This window comes from Hylobates moloch, unplaced genomic scaffold (assembly GCF_009828535.3).
Source record: "Hylobates moloch isolate HMO894 unplaced genomic scaffold, HMol_V3 SCAFFOLD_1, whole genome shotgun sequence".
In the NCBI taxonomy this organism is placed as follows: Eukaryota; Metazoa; Chordata; class Mammalia; order Primates; family Hylobatidae; genus Hylobates; species Hylobates moloch.
Genome location: NW_026652276.1, coordinates 209,312,267 through 209,329,997, shown reverse-complemented (window position 1 = coordinate 209,329,997; position 17,731 = coordinate 209,312,267). Strand labels below are relative to the sequence as shown.

Below are 17,731 nucleotides of genomic sequence, written 5' to 3'. Positions count from 1 at the left end.
CAGGGTCTTGCTCTGTTGTCCAGGCTAGAGTGCAGTGGCATGATCATAGCGCACTGTAACCTCAACTCCTGGACTCAATCCACCTGCCTCAGCCTCCTGAGTAGCTGGGACTCTTTAATTTCATTTTAGTAGAGACAGGGGGTTGCTATGTTGCCTAGGCTGGTCTCAAACTCCTGGCATCAAGCAGTCCTAAGTACACAAATGTTGAGCTTTCAGAGGGTCTGTTGCAGTATCCCTTTTTAGAATGACTTAACTTATCACGGGCTTGGGAAGGGCCAGTGTACAAAGAGGAATTTTATCTCTTGAGCTAAGAGAACCTAGAGGTGTCAAACTAGAAGAAGGATTCAAGGTGACACTTAGCCATGTTATTTCAGGTTGCGGGACAAAGGCAAAGTGAAGCCCGTCCATCCCAAAAAACCAAAGCCCCAGATAAACCAGTGGAAGCAGGAGAAACAGCAATTATCTTCCGAGCAGGTGAGTTCTGCAGGACATACAGCTTTGATATGGCATAGTTCTGCCAGGTCGTAGCCATGTTTGTACCTCGGTTAGTTGAGCAAAAAAGAAAAAAAGAAAGACTTTTGTGTAGGACGGTAACTTTTTAGAGAATGTTGAGCTATACAATCATAAAAGTGGAGAGAAAAAAGTAAAATGAACCTCCATGTATCTGTTCCTGTGTTTCAGCAGTCTCCTTGTTTAACATATTCCCTATAACATGCTTTCCCCACTAGAGTACATTAAAGCAAAGCCCATTTCACATATAAATGTGTCACATATGAAAATGAAACATATTGCTCAGTAAAACCTCAGAGTGCATCTCTAACTGATCAGGCCTTAAACACACACACCTTATGCCATTATAATATCTAATGAAACTAATAAGCCCTTTATCATCTACTACACAAATGATACATTAAAGCCATATTAAAATTCCCCCAATTGCCTGAAAAAAATTTTTTTATATTTGGTTAGTATGAGTCGGGATCCAAAGTCCACACATTATACTTGGGTTTTTAATTTCTTAAATCATTTTTTTCTTCACTAATATCTATTCTTCCTTACCACCCTTTTTTCCATACCATTCATTTATTGGAGAAACCAGGTCATTTGTGTTACATTTTTAATTTAGCCATTTGCTTCCTTGTGGTGTCATTTAACTTGTTTCTGTGACACCCCCCATATTGCCTGTCACCTGGTAGTTCAGTCTGGTAGCTTGATCAAGTTCAGTTTTCTTTTTTTTTTTTTTTTTTTTTAATTTTTTTGAGATGGAGTTTTGCTCTTGTTGCCTAGGCTGGAGTGCAATGGTGCAATCTGGGCTCACTGCAACCTCCACCTCCCAGAGTAGCCTCCCAAGTAGCTGGGATTACAGGCACGTGCCACCATGCCCAGCTAATTTTGTATTTTTAGTAGAGATAGGGTTTCACCATATTGGCCAGGCTGGCCTCGAACTCTTGACCTCAGGTGATTCGCCTGCCTCGGCCTCCCAAAGTGCTGGGATTACAGGCGTAAGCCACCGTGCTTGGCCTCCAGTTCAATTTTCTTGAAGAGAGTATTTCATAGGTGGTGTGTGTGTTTCCTTATATCACCTGAGGCACAATACTACCTGGTTGCCCATTTTTAGTGATTCTGAGATTGATCAGTAGATTTGAGGATTATCTGCCTTATCCCTCCATTGATGAAGTCCCCAATTAGCCTTTCATGTAATGGCCTTAGCAATTATTGATGAGTGTTACCAGATCCATTATTTCATTATGGGTTACAGAATGCTGATTATTTAAACTTCTATCCTTTTGCATTTTTAATTAGAACTCTAGAAAGAAAAATCTTCCTTTGTCAATTATTTGGTTACCACAAAATATCGTTTATGTAGGAAAGACAGGACAAATGCTTGATTATTTTTTTTTTTCTCTCTGTATTAGTTTTCAGAGTAATGAGCTGTTGCCATACTGGCTCATTTTTTAGTATTATGAAATCCTGAGTTTTCATATGCTTGATATGTTTCAAATACTGTCATTATTCTTACTCTGTCTAAGGCTGGCAGAAACCCCTGCAGGTTGGCTTCTAAGTCTTTCTGATGTGGCCTATTTGTCTGGTAGTATCCTTGCTTTCTAGTGCAGGATGTCCCAGGCTCGGCTCAGGTACCTCTTCCCCAGTCCTGACATTAGCCATTTTCCCAAGGAGCCCTAGTCCCTTTTAGTAGAAAATGGTGGTCCTACATTCTTGAACACTTGAAGGCAAGCTTGCTTCTCCCCTTCCCTAGTCTCTTTCCTTTAAGGGTAAAAGCAGCATTAGCTTCCCATCCTACTCAAGAAATCTGTGTCTGGGAAGTTTCTGACCTATACCATACTATATTATAGAGATCTCTGAAATCCCTTGAGCAGTGTTCTTGGGAAGGGAACGGGCAAGCAAGAATGGCCGGACTCTGTGCTGGCTCATCTGCTTTGAGACTAAAGTGAGCCTTTGGGAGCTAGAGTAAGAGAGGCCCCTGAGCCCCCAACAGACAGGGAGGTTAGTCAGGCCCTGCTCCCTGTGCACTCACTCTTGGTCTAATTTCTTACCAGTGGATGATTCTGTTTGAGCCTTTCTCTCTAAGGGTCTCTCTCTAGAAACCTACCCCTTTCTGGTAGATATGATCTCTGTCCCACTTACTTTCTCTCTTGGGTGTCCTGAGGGTAAGGTGATATATAGTCTTTGAAATCGATTATATTATGTTTCTAATCCTTTCATTTGTAGGTATCTAGGAAAAAGGCTAAGGGAAATAAGACGGAAACCCGCTTCAACCAGCTGGTCGAACAATATAAGCAGAAATTATTGGGACCTTCAAAAGGAGCACCTCTTGCAAAGAGGAGCAAATGGTTTGATAGTTGATGATGCCAGCGGGCTGGGTAAGAAGCTGGGTTGCGTACTGCTGGTGACACTCCTGGGCTCCTCCCCATCCCCCATGTCTCTCACTGAGGGAAAGAAAATCCCCGAGGGCACTGCCACTGTGCTGGGAGGTGCCCTGGACTGTTTACATCTGAACTTTGGTCCATCCTTTGATGTGTGGTTCGTTAGCCACAAAGAGAAATATCTGAAAGACATCATGATGCTGCTTGCATATTATCCAGATTATTGTATGAAGTTGTGTCTATAATTATTACCAATTTTTATTCTTTATTTCTCAAATGGAAACACCTGAAAAAGCATTCTGGAGTGCTAAATTTTTAAGATGTATATTTTGTTAAGCATATTCTCTAAATGAGATAGCGTGTGGCTTTTTAGTAACAATGTCATTTCTAATATGTGTGACTCCTTTATTATGTATGAACATTCTTTAACATTCCTAATTCAGCTCTGTAGTCTTACACACTGCAGGAACTGACTAAGTGAGAGCAGAGAGAAATGCTTTCTAACCTAACCACTACAGGCGGAGACACTTGGAAAAGAATGGAGGGAGGTGGGGCCTGGCAGAGAGCAGCACTTATGTGTTTGTCAAATGAGGGGATTTCCAGTTGAATTGGCCTGCAGTGGCCTAAAGACACTAGCCTGGTTATCGATGACCTGCATTTCTCTCATAGAGCACCTCCTTTTTCATTGTACCCACTAGCTCTCTAAGTCCTCCTTAATGAGGACACTTGATCCTCATTAAGTCTGCCCCTTAAGATGGCTTCATACCTACTGAAAAACTCCAGGGGTTTGACATCTCACTTTGATTGAAATCTTGTCTTCTATAACATTTGATTCTCTGGGCTCTCCAGCCCTATCACCTCTGCTTGTCTTTATCCACTCTCTTCTTCATTCACTTTTGGCTACACAGGCCTTCCTTCCATCTCTTGACTCTTGACCACCTCAGAGCCTTTGTATCCATTCCCTTTGCCTGGAGAGTTTTTCCCTTGCATCTTTTACTTGTCACTCAGATCTCCACTGGTTGTCGCCTCCTCCTGGAGCTCTTCCCGGACTATGTAAAGTAGGGCTTTTCTTCCCCTCCCCTCTATCTTGCCCCCTTACTGAATTCTGCTTCCCTGTTTCTTCTTCTTCTTCTTTTTTTTTTTTTTTGAGACTGAATCTTACTCTGTCGCCCAGGCTGGAGTGCAGTGGTGCTGTCTCAGCTCATTGCAACCTCCACCTCCCGGGTTCAAGCGATTTTCCTGCCTCACCCTCCCAAGTAGCTGGGACTACAGGTGCATGCCACCATTCTTGGCTAAATTTTGTATTTTTAGTAGAAATGGGGTTTCACCATGTTGACTAGGGGTGAGCCACCCACCTCGACCTCCCAAAGTCCTGGTATTACAGGTGTGAGCCACCACGCCTGGCCTGCTTCCCTGTTTCTTTCTAGCACTAATCTCTATCTGAAATCATTTGTCTCTTTCTAGCACTAATCTCTATCTGAAATTGTTTGTCTCTCCAGTTAGAATGTATGCTTTGTGAGAGGGACTTTATCTCTCTTGTTCACTCCTGTAGACACAGCGCCTAGTACTGACTCAGGCATATAGTAAGTATTGAATAAATATTTGTTGAATGAAAAAAATAAGGTAGGAAAGGAAGAAACAGTATTCAGTAGGCAAGATAAAAAGTTGGGAACATAGCCCAAAATTCTTGATTGCTTAGTCTAGTTGAGTGTTACAAATAATGCTTTGACAGAACCATTGCTGAGCTAGAGACATGGTTATTTCTTTTTTTTTCTTTTTTTTTTTTTGAGACAGAGTCTTGCTCTATTGCCCAGGCTGGAGTGCAATGGCGTGATCTTGGCTCACTGCAACCTCCGCCTCCTGGGTTCAAGCGATTCTCCTGCCTCAGCCTCCCAAGTAGCTGGGATTATAGGTGCCGCCACCACGCCTGGCTGATTTTTGTATTTTTAGTAGAGATGGGGTTTCACCATGTTGGCCAGGCTGGTCTCAAACTCCTGACCTTGTGATCTGCCCACCTCAGCCTCCCAAAGTGCTGGGATTACAGGCATGAGCCACCGCACCTGGTCGAGACATGGTTATTTCATTGCAATATCTTGGGGAACCCATGAATGCTCTGAAATGCCTTTGATTGGTTTAGAAATGGATAAAGGAGAGGCCATGGAAATATTTAAACCTTTCGAGAGATCGAAAGGACAGGTGATTTATCTCCAAGTTCACCTCGAGGCATGACTTGGGTTGTCAAACATTCTTACAGTAGCCTGGCAACATGTCTTTCTCAGCCTGGTCTGTACAGTGTGGAGGAAGTAAGGGACTTTATTAAGAGTGTCAGAATAGCTATAACCTGCCAGTCAGTTGATCCGTTTTTCCTTGGCCAACTCTCCGTCTGCTCACCACTCTTTTTTCCCTAGTACACGAATATCTTTAACATTCAAAAATATATCTTAACACTCAGAATAGATCAAAATTGGTGTTCGTTCAGATAACATTGTCAGATTCTCTTAGATCCAAATATTTCTTTTAACAACTTGAGTAACTCAGTATGTTAAAACCTCATTCACTTGCTTGGAGAGCTGTTGTACAGGTCTTTAAAGAGTTCTTTATATGAGGTTGAATCTTCCCTTTCTTAATAGTCAAATTCCATATGTGGTGTCTTCCTTTGGAACACCTTTCCATGGGCTATTTGGTCAGCTCCATTGACTCCTTGCCTTGGGAATTTTAGTGCAGTGAGAGTTGTGCTCACTTCTCCTTCACTTCAGGGCCTGATGTGTCAGAAAATGGAGTTTTCTGAATTAACATGAAAGTTGAGTTACAGATCGCTTGGTTGAAAAACAACAGGTGGGGCACAGAGTCTCACACCTATGATTGCAGCACTTCGGGAGGTGGGAGGATTGCTTGAGGTCAGGAGTTCGAGACCGACCTGGCCAACATAGTGAGACCCCCATCTCTATTATTTTGAAAAACAACAGCAAATTTTTTGTTAACATCCAAGACAAAGCCACCAGTCAAAACTATCAAGTTTTAGTAGTATTTTCCTGCTGGATTACATAATAGCCTGGCTTAGAGATATAACCTTTAAATAAGGAATCTTAAGATGATGTGCAGCTGTTCTTTGCCTTGTTTGTTTGTTGGTTAGTTTGTAGTTTCTAAGAATCTGCTCTGTTCAGCTGTACAGTTCCTTCTTCTGGAGTTAACCTGTGGCAAGGATTATGTTTCACCTGTCACAAAAATGAGATCTGTGCCTTCCTCTATTATAAAGTTAGGGCATGTGATTCATTCTTCGAAATACTTCGAAATGTACTTTGGTATGTTTTTGTCTTGAAAAGAGGTTTTCCAGCCAGAAATTCGGGGCCCAGAAGGTCAAGGCTCCAGAGATCCCTTTCTCATCATCCTTCAGTTGTCTGAGGAGACAGTGGATCACATGTGTCACAGTGAGTGCTGATTCCCCAGAATCTGCAGTCTTAAGCTCTCCCACTGACCCACACAGCCAGTTCTCTGCTTCATATTCGTGTGACCCACTGTGAAGTGACAGGCAGCTGCCAATTCTGTCATATAAGAAGCAGCTCTGCCCATGCAACTTTGAAAGGTCCTGCACTTCTCCATAGACTGCTCCTTCATGGAAATAACCACATCATCACACTGTGGGTGCCTAAGCTAAGTTTGTTTGCAGTTTGTCTCTGGTGATGCCCAACTCCTTTTCAACTCAGCCTTAATTGGCACTTTAAGGGCCAGGATGAGGTTTCTCTCAGGTCAAGTTGAGATTTCCAGATTTCCTTTTGTCCAAGGCTGACCAGTTTAGAAGTTATTCACATCCTTGTTTTGGTTCTTTCATTCTTGTCCTGGTACCTCTTCCTTTCCAGGATTATTTGCAGAGTCTGTGATGGCTTACTCGGTGACCAGACATGGGGTGAGCTACTGGTGTAGTCTGATTACTTTGGCATCTGATTCTGAACTGGTCATTGGCTGTACATGAGTTTTCGTGCTGGTAAAGGAATATACTGGGAAGATTGGAAGGCACAGACTGGGAACTAATTCTGAGAAGAGAACTGCTGAGTCACTGAAAGACCTTTTGGACCACCCCCAAATGGAGCATCTTGATAGATGGCAAATCCAGTGTTTCTTAAACTTGTCCACGCTGCCCAGAGCCCACTGCCTTTTACCAGATGTGAGACTTCACTGCCACAGTGTCATCCCACAGTCTCCTTCCCTGGACATTTGATAAAGGGAAAATCATTTCTTGTCCTTCAAGGCAGGGACTATTATTTTTTCACTTTTCCACATACCCCACAACACCTAACATTGATTTACTTGTAGTAGGAGTTTCATACTGTTGAACTCTCTAAAGGCCATTTGTTCCAGGGCCTAGCTGGGCTTGTGAAGGACAACAGAGTCATTTCCTAAGGACCCCAGAAGACAGCATGAAGGAAAAAATAATAATAAACTGCTGTTCACAGTGCCTAGAGTGTACCATCTATGTACTTTCTGCTATGCCTTGTCCATTCCAATCTGGACAATCTCTCTGCCCCTCCTTTCCACTCAAGTGCCATCCAGCACTCAAGTTCTGGCTCAAGGCCCAACATCTCCCTGGGGACCTCAGCCATCCCAGGGCATTGTGACCCCTTCCTCTAAGTCCCTGGCACACTTAGTGATTGGTATCCTCTCATTTGACAAAGCATATGCCATTGTGGCTTACTTGTCATTTCTTTAGGTCTTGCTTTCCCAAGTAGATCATGAGCCCCTTATAAGAACTAGCTCTCATAGTCCCAGCCCCCAGGCCTGGTACATGGCAGTGCTTAGTGATTGGTGATTGAGGATAATGGTGGTAAAGGATGTACCAGACAGTCGTCATCTGAAGAGATGCTGAACAACCTGTCCTTGTTTTATGTATTTTCTCTTTCTTTCTTGCCCAGTTTTATTCCTCTCATAGTAACTGCTCAAAAAATGTCAGTTCCTGTCACTCTTCCACCCCTTTTCTCCCTCTCCCCTGCACTGTGGTCTGGGCCTTGGTCCACTAGCAACTCCCCTTAGATGTTGCTTAATCTGCCTCATGGCCAAAGCCAATCCCATTCCTGTCCCCCTGCTACCCAAGGGACTCCCAGTCTGTATGCACAAGGCGGGATAGTGAAGTCTGGATGTGCAAGAAACACAGCTGTAAGAAACAGGTTCCCTCGGCTTAGCATGGTGGCTTATGCCTGTAATCCCAGTGCTTTGAGAGGTCAGAGTGGGAGAATCACTTGAGCCCAGGAGTTCAGGACTAGCCTGGGCAACATAGCAAGATCCCATCTCTACAAAAAAAGAAAAAATTCAGATTCTCAAATGTCCCTTCATCTCCTTACTCTCGACCTGTCTCCCCAGTTCTCTGCCGCCTTTTCCTCTCCCCTGGATCTGGCACTCAATTGTCTGCTTGCACTTTTCAACTGAAAGAGACTCCAGTGCCATCCTTCTGATGAAGTTTTTGCTTTGGATACTACTGCAGAAAAAATGCTATCTTGTATTCTGGTCCATGGTGGGGAAGACCCTGTTGTAGAACCTGGCACCTCAAATGGAGGGAGGGGCCGGAACATTGTTCTTATGCTATTTACAGTGAGACAACAGGATTGATGCACAACTTTTTTTTTTTTTTGAGACAGAGTTTCATTCTTGTTGCCCAGGGCTGGAGTACAGTGGGGTGATCTCAGCTCACTGCAACCTCCACCCCCCAGGTTCAAGTGATTCTCCTTCCTCAGCCTCCGGAGTAGCTGGGATTACAGGTGTGCGCCACCACACCAAGCTAATTTTTGTATTTTTAGTAGAGACGGGGTTTCACCAGTGTTGGGCAGGCTGGTCTTGAACTCCTGACCTCAGGTGATCCACCCACCTCGGCCTCCCAAAGTGCTGGGATTACAGGTGTGAGCCACCATGCCCGGCCATGATGCGCAACTTTCTAATAACATACTTTTGAAAGTGCCCTGACATACATCCCTCTTCCGGTACCACAGTGGCCATCAGTTGCCAGAGAACATGAAATTGTCCAGCCCTCAGCTCTGCAGCAAGATTCTGAGGAGTAAAGCAGGCCTGCTGTACTTCAGAGAGGTAATGTCACAAAGCAAAGAACACCTCTCGGAGGCAGAGCCCCTCAGCCCCATCCAGGCCAGCAGTGTCCACTTGAAATCTGAAAGCAGCCTCCGTCACCAAACCAGCAAGATGGAAAACCTCCCCAGGTTGGCAAGTGGCCCTTGCCCCATCTCTGTCAGGATAGCAGTGGAGAGGTATCGTGCCAGTGCCAGCTCCCCCCACCCAGATGGTACTCAAGACTCCAAGCCTGTCAATGGGATGGAAACTTTCTGGCATTTTCTATCAGAAGGGTGAGTTAGCACTGAACCATCTCATGTGTCTTTTCACTGAGTAACAGCCCATATCCATTCCATGAAATGAGTGACTGCTTTGCTGAATCAGATAGTAACAAACATTTATTTGTAGTCTGGTTGTGTCATATCATGGTTGAATTGCAAACAGGTTGGATACAAGAGTCAGCAAAAATCAACGAAAGCATTCTGTAAAAAACTTTTCTAGAATTACAATAAATGGCATTGTATATTTTATTATTTATAAATTATGTGCTGCACATCCTTTTTATCAATGAAATTTATAATAAATTTCTGTACATATATACATTTTTATCCCAGAGAGCCAGTTGTTAAGCATTTACCAGCAATAAATGCTTTTTGTTTCCTACTTACACAGGTTCTGGGAGTGGCCAGCCCACTCTTTGGGATGTCCCCACTTCCTTTTTTAGTTGTCCAAGTAGTGTTCTGCCCAGCCTTCCAGACTCTGTTTCTTACCCTTCCCTCAAAACTATTCTGTTCCTTATGCTTAAATACTTTCCAGTCGTGGGAGCTTTGCTGTAGGCCCTTGGCCTTTCATGGGTAGCTTCTGATACGTGCATGGGTGTTAATAGAGGAAGTTGACCCTGCCTGGTAAGAATAATGACCTATGGAGACCTGGCCCTTTCTCTTATGGCTTCTCAAAGTGACAGCTGTTAATGGGAAGTTCAGGCATCTTGACGTGGAAAATACATTGTTCATTTTCTTTTAATTTTTTTTCCTCTAACCACTATACCAACAGGGATGGAAAGATACTTTTAGTTGGAAGGAATTTGGAGCCCTTAAACAACACCTGGAGCAGCTGCCTGTGGGTGGGGCTTTGCACAGTCTCATCCTGGCAAGGGAGGACCAGCCAAGGACCAGTTTTGAAGAATTGTCATCATGAGGCCTTGGTTGTGTGCTGGGCTGGGGCATTGCCCCTTTCCATGAGGCCAGGCCAAGCAGGGCTGCCTGGCTTAGGCTTTTGCATCTTCAGCACCCTTTGACGTCTCTTATCTCAGGTGACCTTCACAGCAAGCCTGGTGAAGGTTATTGAGAAGCAGATGTCACCACCTAGTCTTACAGCTGATGAAAGCAGGATGTGGGGAAGTTTAGACCCTCTCCTGAAATCCCTTGGCCACCTGAGCTAGTACCAGAGCAAGGTCCCACTTGGCCCTGAGTGCTGTCTCTAGGGCCTATTTCAGGAACTGTCTCATATATAAGAACAGAACACTTTTTGCCAGCTATACCAAATGTTTTTGGGATTAAAAAAATAGTTTCTCTTTTCCAATTTAGGTGGTAAGAAAAGGAAGGGCATTTTCATTCTCACATTCTTTGAATGTTGAAATGTTTTAAAAACTTCCAGCTGGGCTTGGTGGCCCATACCTGTAACCCCAGCACTATGGGAGGCTGAGATGGGAGGATCCCTTGAGGCCAGGAGTTCAGGACCGGCCTGGGCAACGTAGTGAAACTGCCCAAAATTTAAAAATTAGCCTTGTATGGTGGTGTGCACTGTAGTCCCCGCTGCTCGGGAGGCTGGAGCAGGAGGATTGCTTGAGCCCAGGAGTTTGAGGCTGCAGTGAGCTATGGTTGTACCACTGTCTGTACTCCAACTTGGGCAACAGAGTGATACCCTGTCTAAAAAAATAATAAAAAAGGATTAAACCCTTTACTTGACCAGCTTCTTTTCCCACTACCCCAGGACTAACTAATCATTACATATTTTGTAGTTGTTTTCTCTCTTTCTCTCTCCTGATCTACCACAAGCCAAATGTACACATATACATACTAAAAGGTGAAAAAAGAGAGTTTGAGGAGTGAATACATATATTTTGTGATTTCCTAGGCAGAAGCTAGGACTCCCTTAGAGGTTGCTAATAGGGAAATGGTGGGCTGGCTCTACTCAGTTTTATAACTGCTTTTCCCCGAATTCTGCAGGCATCTTCATTCCCCTGGAGGTCAGATAATGGCTATTTATTTTCCATAGCCATGAAAATCTCTGGGGAGAGCCGTGGCAATTTGACGAGAGCTATTAAAGGGATATTAGGATTGAAGTGGCTGCTCAGGCAGTCACATACCCTCGATCCTCATCTGCAGGGACAGCTGCCAGAACGAATGAGCCCAGCTCTCCTGCCCGCAGCCAGCCGCGTGTGGGTGCAACTGGCGACCAGCCACTGGAGTGAGTCCCAGGGAAGGGGACAGGTTCTTAGAATCACCATTTGTCTCTGCTCTCTCCCTCTCTGCAATAGGACGGGCACTCTAAACTCACGTAATGGTTAATAACAACAGGTAACAATTACCGAGCACCTACTATGTGTCAGGTATGTGCTGAGGATGATCTCGTCAAGTAAAATGCCTGTCTCTGGCCTAGAGGCCCAGAAGAAAAGAAGGGAAATCTGTAGAAAGCAAGCAGTCCCTCACCCCTCTGCTTGCAGACCTTCGGTGACAGGACACTCCCTGTTTGCCCCAAGCACCTCTTGCATTTTCAGAGCTTGGGACACAGATTCAGGGACTTGCACTTTGATAGGGTGCCTTAGGACCCCTTGTTGGAGCCATGGAAAGTCTTTCTGGGCCCATCCTTCCTGTGGGGGTGTCTTTCCTTCTTTTGGCCACCCCCTAGGAATCCCTAGTAGAGAGCAGGCACTTAGTAGCCAGTGCAGTGAGAGTGGTCTGTGATGTCTGGGCCAGGGCAAGGCCCACCAAGTGGGCTCCCAGGTGCCTGCCTCTGGGGTTTGGGGCCCTCAGTGACCCTTAGGCAATAGCTGGGTCTTAATGAGGGATCATGTCTTTTCCTGGGTAGTCGGGGGTAGGGGTGTGTGAACTGATCTGAGCTACTCTAGGAAGGCTAGAGACAAAAGCAGGAGCCGAGAGAAAGGCTGAGGCTCCTCCCAAGAGACTCCAAGTCCTGAGGGCGAGAAGTGGAGAGCCTTGTGCCAGGCCAGGTGTTGCCCCTCTCAGTGCTGATGGACAGGCAAGAGAGGTTGCTGATGCTGCAGCCCCGTGAAGCTGAGACTCACCCTTTGCCCACTTTCACACCCATCTCCCCAGGAGGCTGCAGTGACACAGGTAAAAGCCAAAGGACAGAGGATGATGCTGGACAAATCACTCAGACCCTCTAGTCCTCTTTGCTCATTTACAAAATAGAGGCAAAAAGCCCTCTAGTACTAAATGAAATAGCCATTGTAAACGAGCACGGGAGATAGGGTCTGTGTTGTCTTTTGTCCCCAGTGTCCTGAGTGAATTCACAGGAAAGGGGAGAAAGACTGGTTGCCCACTTCCAGGGTGATTGGCTAATTTCCACTTCTCTCCTGCTAGGGGTGGGAACACACGCCAGAATCCTGGGAAGGCTGCATGTCCTCAGGTGGCGCTGCCCACACCTCCAGCCTCTGCAGGGATACCAGGATATGAGCCAGGCTCTGCTTCTGGGGTGACCCACCTTCCTTGGTGCCCCTTCTTTCCTCACAACTGCAGGCAGAAGGAGAGTGTGTCTTGTCTCTCTGAGGAGCTGGCTGTGCCATTTAAGCAGGCCCTAGGGGTGGAGCACTGTGAAGAGATGGCACCCGGGTCCCTGTTCCTCCTTTTCCAGAGCAAACCCTGCTAAGGGATCATGACAGTCCCTGAGTCTGGCCCAGACTGGGCCTTGGGAGACTTTTGACATCAATCCATGCAACCGCACCCAACAATTGGAGTCAGCATGGGAGGTGAGACCCACTTGCCAATTTTGCTGTAAGGGAACAGCCTTCTTTACTAAAGCATAGCACAGTATTGATAACAGTTTTTTCCAGGCATCGTAGAAAGCATTTAGTGGGCATTAACATCTTTGATCCTCACCACAAGGTCAGGGGTTGGATGATGTTAGCATGCTCATTGAAGGATCAGAAAAGTTAGGCTCAAGATAGCTCACTCTTCATTCAGCCAACCAGTGTTAACTGAATATTAACTGTGCACCCCTCTGTGCCAGTGCTCCCCCAGGAGCTGCAGAGGGTCCTGAGCAGAGTGAGCTCCAGCCACTTGGCAGCTCACATTCCAGCTATCAGTGCTGATTCATCTGAAATGTTTGATCCATGCTGGGTTCTAACCCTTCCCTGCTCAGAGCCCTCAGAGTCCAGGCCAGGTAGAACCCAGAACAGAGCCTCTGGCAGGAAGGAGCTTGCATGGTCCTCAGGCTTCATGTCCAGAGATCATTCCTCCACTTTGAGCTTCTTTGTGAAAACCAATCACAAAGAGAGGAAGGGTGAAATGTGCCAAAGCCTCTGCCAGGGTTGTAGCAAGGAAACCTGGGCTTCTAGGGAAAGTTGAGAAAGGGCCTATATTAGTCAGCTAGGGCTACTGTAAGAGAGTACCACAGACTGGGTGGCTTAAACAACAGAAATTTATCACCTTACGGTTCTGGAGGCTAGAAGTCCAAAATCAAAGTGTTGGCAAGGTTGGTTCCTTCTGAGGAATTTCTTGGCATTGCCTGGCATATAGATGCATCACTGCAGTCTCTGCCTCATTGTCACATGGCCATCTTCTCCCTGTGTCTATAGGTCTATGTCCAAATTTCCCTCTTCTTGTAAAGACACCACTCATATTGACTTAGGCCCAGCACAATGATTTCATCTTAATTTGATTACATCTCTGCTATGGTTTGAATGTGTCCCTTCCAAAATTCAGGTTATTGCCAATGTGATAGTATTGAGATGGGGGCCTTAAAGAAGTGATTAGGCCATGAGGGTGCCTCTCTCTGAAGGGAGGCTCACTGGATTGTATCAGTGTAACATAATTTACGTAACCAGTTCTTTATGTGATGGAAATCTCATTCAAAGGTTTCCAACCTTTGCTGTTACAAACTGCTATGAAGAGAATTATACTAATTCTATATAATTATACTAATTATACTAATACATTATACTAATCAGGTGCTGTTGTTGTTTTTATGATGCGTTATCCTGGAGAGACTGCCCCTCCCAGGGCTAGCTACTTTGGGGAGAGAGTAAACAACTTGGGGAGCGTGCCTTTCGTATGCAAACCCGTCAATCCAGGGCCTATACTCCCAGTCATCTCGTTTATCAAACTCTGACACAGCAAGCCAATATTCCCCCTGCCCTAAATCACTCCAGGTCCAGGCATGGGACAACTAGGGACCATCCCTATAGCCAGGGCCAGCCAAAGTTATACAGACTAGCCAATCCTAAGCCTGCTTCCCTGCCTTGCCTTGCCTTTCTGCTGGAAACTACATTAAAGGCGCTGGGTCGTGCTTTTCCCTCACCCCCTCTGCTTCCTGGCTAACCCGAGTTCTTCCTGTGTGGCCCTGCAAGGTGTGACATACCTCTCCTCCTGGGAACTGCATAACAAACTCTTCTTGCAGAGATCGTTTTCTCTGTGTCTGTCATCTTACCATACCCGATGAAAACAAATCTGGGTAAAAATTTTTTTTTTTTCTTTTTTTTTTGAGAGAGAGGGTCTCACTCTGTCTCCCAGGCTGAAGTGCAGTGGTGTAATCACAGCTCACTGCAGCCTCGACCTCCTGGGCTCTAGTGATCCTCCCAAGTCAGCCTTCCAAATAGCTGAGACTACAGGCACACACCACCATGCCTAGCTAATTTTTGGTGTATTTGTTATAGAGACAGAGTTTCGCCATGTTGCCCAGGCTGGTCTCGAACTCCTGAGCTCAAGTGATCCACCCACCTTGGCTTCCCAAAGTGCTGGGATTATAAGTGTGAGCCACAACATCCGGCCATGGGTACATTTTAAAGCAGGCGTTTTGTTCATGCACAGGCCTTGCTCTCAGTTAAGGGGAAAATGAGCGATCCTTTGCTTGGCTCTGAAGGAGCAGTGCTTTATTTGTAAAGAATATATTCCGTATATTTAAAGAAAAGCAATGGGAGGCATTTGAAAATAAATATGTTCTTTTTTTTGTATTATAAAAATAATGTGTGCTCAGTAAAGAGAATCTGAAAAATACAGAAGTATTGGGGGAACCCATCCCCAATATTTCAACGTAGGTTCTTTCTATTTTCCATAAGTGTTGGCCGGCTGAGAAATAAAGAGAAAGAGTACAGAGAGAGGAATTTTACAGCTGGGCCACCAGGGGTGACATCACATATCAGTAGGACTGTGATGCCCACCTGAGCCTCAAACCAGCAAATTTTTTATTAAGGGTTTCCAAAGGGGAGGGGGTGTAAAACAGGGAGTAGGTACAAAGATCACATGCTTCAAAGGGCAAAAAGCAGAACAAAGATCACATGCTTCTGAGGGAACAGGACAAAAGGCAAAACAGAACTACTGATAAGGGTCTATGTTCAGCTTTGTGCATATTGTCTTGATAAACATCTTAAACAACAGAAAACAGGGTTGAGAGCAGAGAACCGGTCTGACCACAAATTTACCAGGGCAGAGTTTTTCCCCACCCTAATAAGCCTGAGGGTACTGCAGGAGACCAGGGCATATCTCAGTCCTTGTCTCAATCGCATAAGAGAGAAACTCCCAGAGCGGCTGTTTATAGACCTCCCCCCAGGAATGCATTCCTGTCCCAGGGTATTAATATTAATATTCCTTGCCAGGAAAGGAATTTAGTGATATCTCTCCTACTTGCACATCCGTTTATAGGCTCTCTGCAAGAAGAAAAATATGGCTCTTTTTGCCTGACCCCACAGGCAGTCAGACCTTACGGTTGTCTTCCCTTATTCCCTAAAATTCACTGTTATTCTGTTCTTTTTCAAGGTGCACTGATTTCATATTGTTCAAACACACATGTTTTACAATCAGTTTGTACAGTTAACACAAATATCACAGTGGTCCTGAGGTGACGTACATTCTCAGTTTACGAAGATAACAGGATTAAGAGATTAAAGACCGGCATAAGAAATTATAAAAGTATTTGGGAACTGATAAATGTCCATGAAATTTTCACAATTCATGTTCCTCTGCTGCCGCTCCAGCGGTCCCTCTGTTCGGGGTCCCTGACTTCCCGCAGCACACAAGGAAATTTTAAAAATTAAAAACCAACTATTCCTCCAAAAATTAAAAATAGAAATATCATATGATCCAGGAATTTCACTCTTCAGTATATACTCAAAAGAACTGGAAGCAGGGATGTGAACATAAATGTGTACATTACTGTTCATAGCATTATTCACAGTAGTTAAAAAGGGGAAACAGCCCAAATGTCCATCAACAGATGAATGGATGAACAAAATGGGATATTTAAGTTATGTACAATGGAGCGTTATTCAGCCATAGAAAGGAATGAAATTCTGATTCATGCTGCAACATGGATGAACCTTAAAAACACTGTGCTAAGTGAAATAACCCAGACAAAGGGAAAATATAATATGATTCCACTTGTATGAAGTACCTAGACTAGGCAGATTTGTGAGAGACAGAAAGTGCCATTGAGGTTACCAGAGGCTGAGGGTAAGGGGCAATGGGGAGGGAGGTATTGTTTAATGGGTACAGGGTTTCAGTGTGGGAAGATGAAAAAGTCCTGGAAGATGAAAGAAAAAATTCTGGAAAATTATAGTAGTGATGGGTTACCTAATATTGTGAATGTACTTAATGCTACTGAATTATACACTAAAAAATGGTTAAAGTGGTAAATTTTGTTACATATATTTTACTGGAATGAAAACAATTAAAACCATCTATAAATCGTGGTATCCAGAGGAAACAATAAGTATTTTGGCTGATTTTAACACTTTTTTTTCCCCTGTAGATACGTGTTTTATAAAATTTGGCTAATAATACTATGCATGTAATACTGAGCTCTTGAATTTTACATTTTAATTGTATTTTCCATGTCATTAAATACAATGAAATCATCACCTTTAATGGCTGCATAATTTAACATCACATGGATGTGCCATGATTCCCTTTAGACATTGAGGCAGTTTCTAATTTTTTTATTACTATAAATAATGCAGTGATGAACATCTTTTTGTTGTTTTTTGAGATAGAGTCTTGCTCTGTCACCCAGGCTGGAGTGCAGTGGTATAATCATAGTTCATTGCCAGCCTTGAACTCCAGGACTCAAGTGATTCTCCAACCTCAGCCTCTCGAGAAGCTAGGACCACAAGTGTGTGCTACCATGCCCAGCTAATTTTTTTATTTTTTGTAGAGATGTGGGTCTCCCTTTGTTGCCCAGACTGGTCTCAAACTCCTGGGCTCAAGTGATCCTCCTGCCTTAGCCTCCCAAAGTGCTGGGATTACAGACATTAGCCACTGTCCAGTGATGAACATCTTTGTAGATAAACATTGGCCTAACTTTCTAATTAATTCCTTAAGATAGATTTTTAGAAGGAGAATTACTGAGTATGAATTTTTAAAAGCCTCTTTATACATAGCACCAGATTATATTCTAAAAATTGTAGAAATTTATACCATGTATGGTATTATGGAGGGACATACAAGGATACAAGTTTTACTGTACCCGCTCATGATTAAGTTAATTTGAAAGGCAAAAAATGTCTTCTATTTATATGGATTTGATTACTAACAAGGTTGGATCCTTTGTATGTTTATAGTCAT

The 17,731-nt window shown here is 44.2% G+C and overlaps 1 protein-coding gene across 3 annotated transcripts in view; it reads left to right on the top strand.

Moving 5' to 3' along the window:
* The window catches only part of RBM28 (RNA binding motif protein 28), a 40,131-nt gene extending 31,260 nt beyond the window's left edge, over positions 1–8,871 (top strand). For 2 of the 3 annotated variants that reach the window (XM_032761641.2, XM_032761642.2), the window contains exons 18-19: positions 375–474; positions 2,731–8,871. In XM_032761641.2, coding sequence (XP_032617532.1) covers positions 375–474; positions 2,731–2,865 — 235 coding nt within the window. In that variant the 3' untranslated portion in view covers positions 2,866–8,871. The remainder of the gene's footprint in view (positions 1–374; positions 475–2,730) is intronic. The other variant, XM_058426403.1, reaches the window with a different exon arrangement.
* Positions 8,872–17,731: the final 8,860 nt, after the last annotated feature.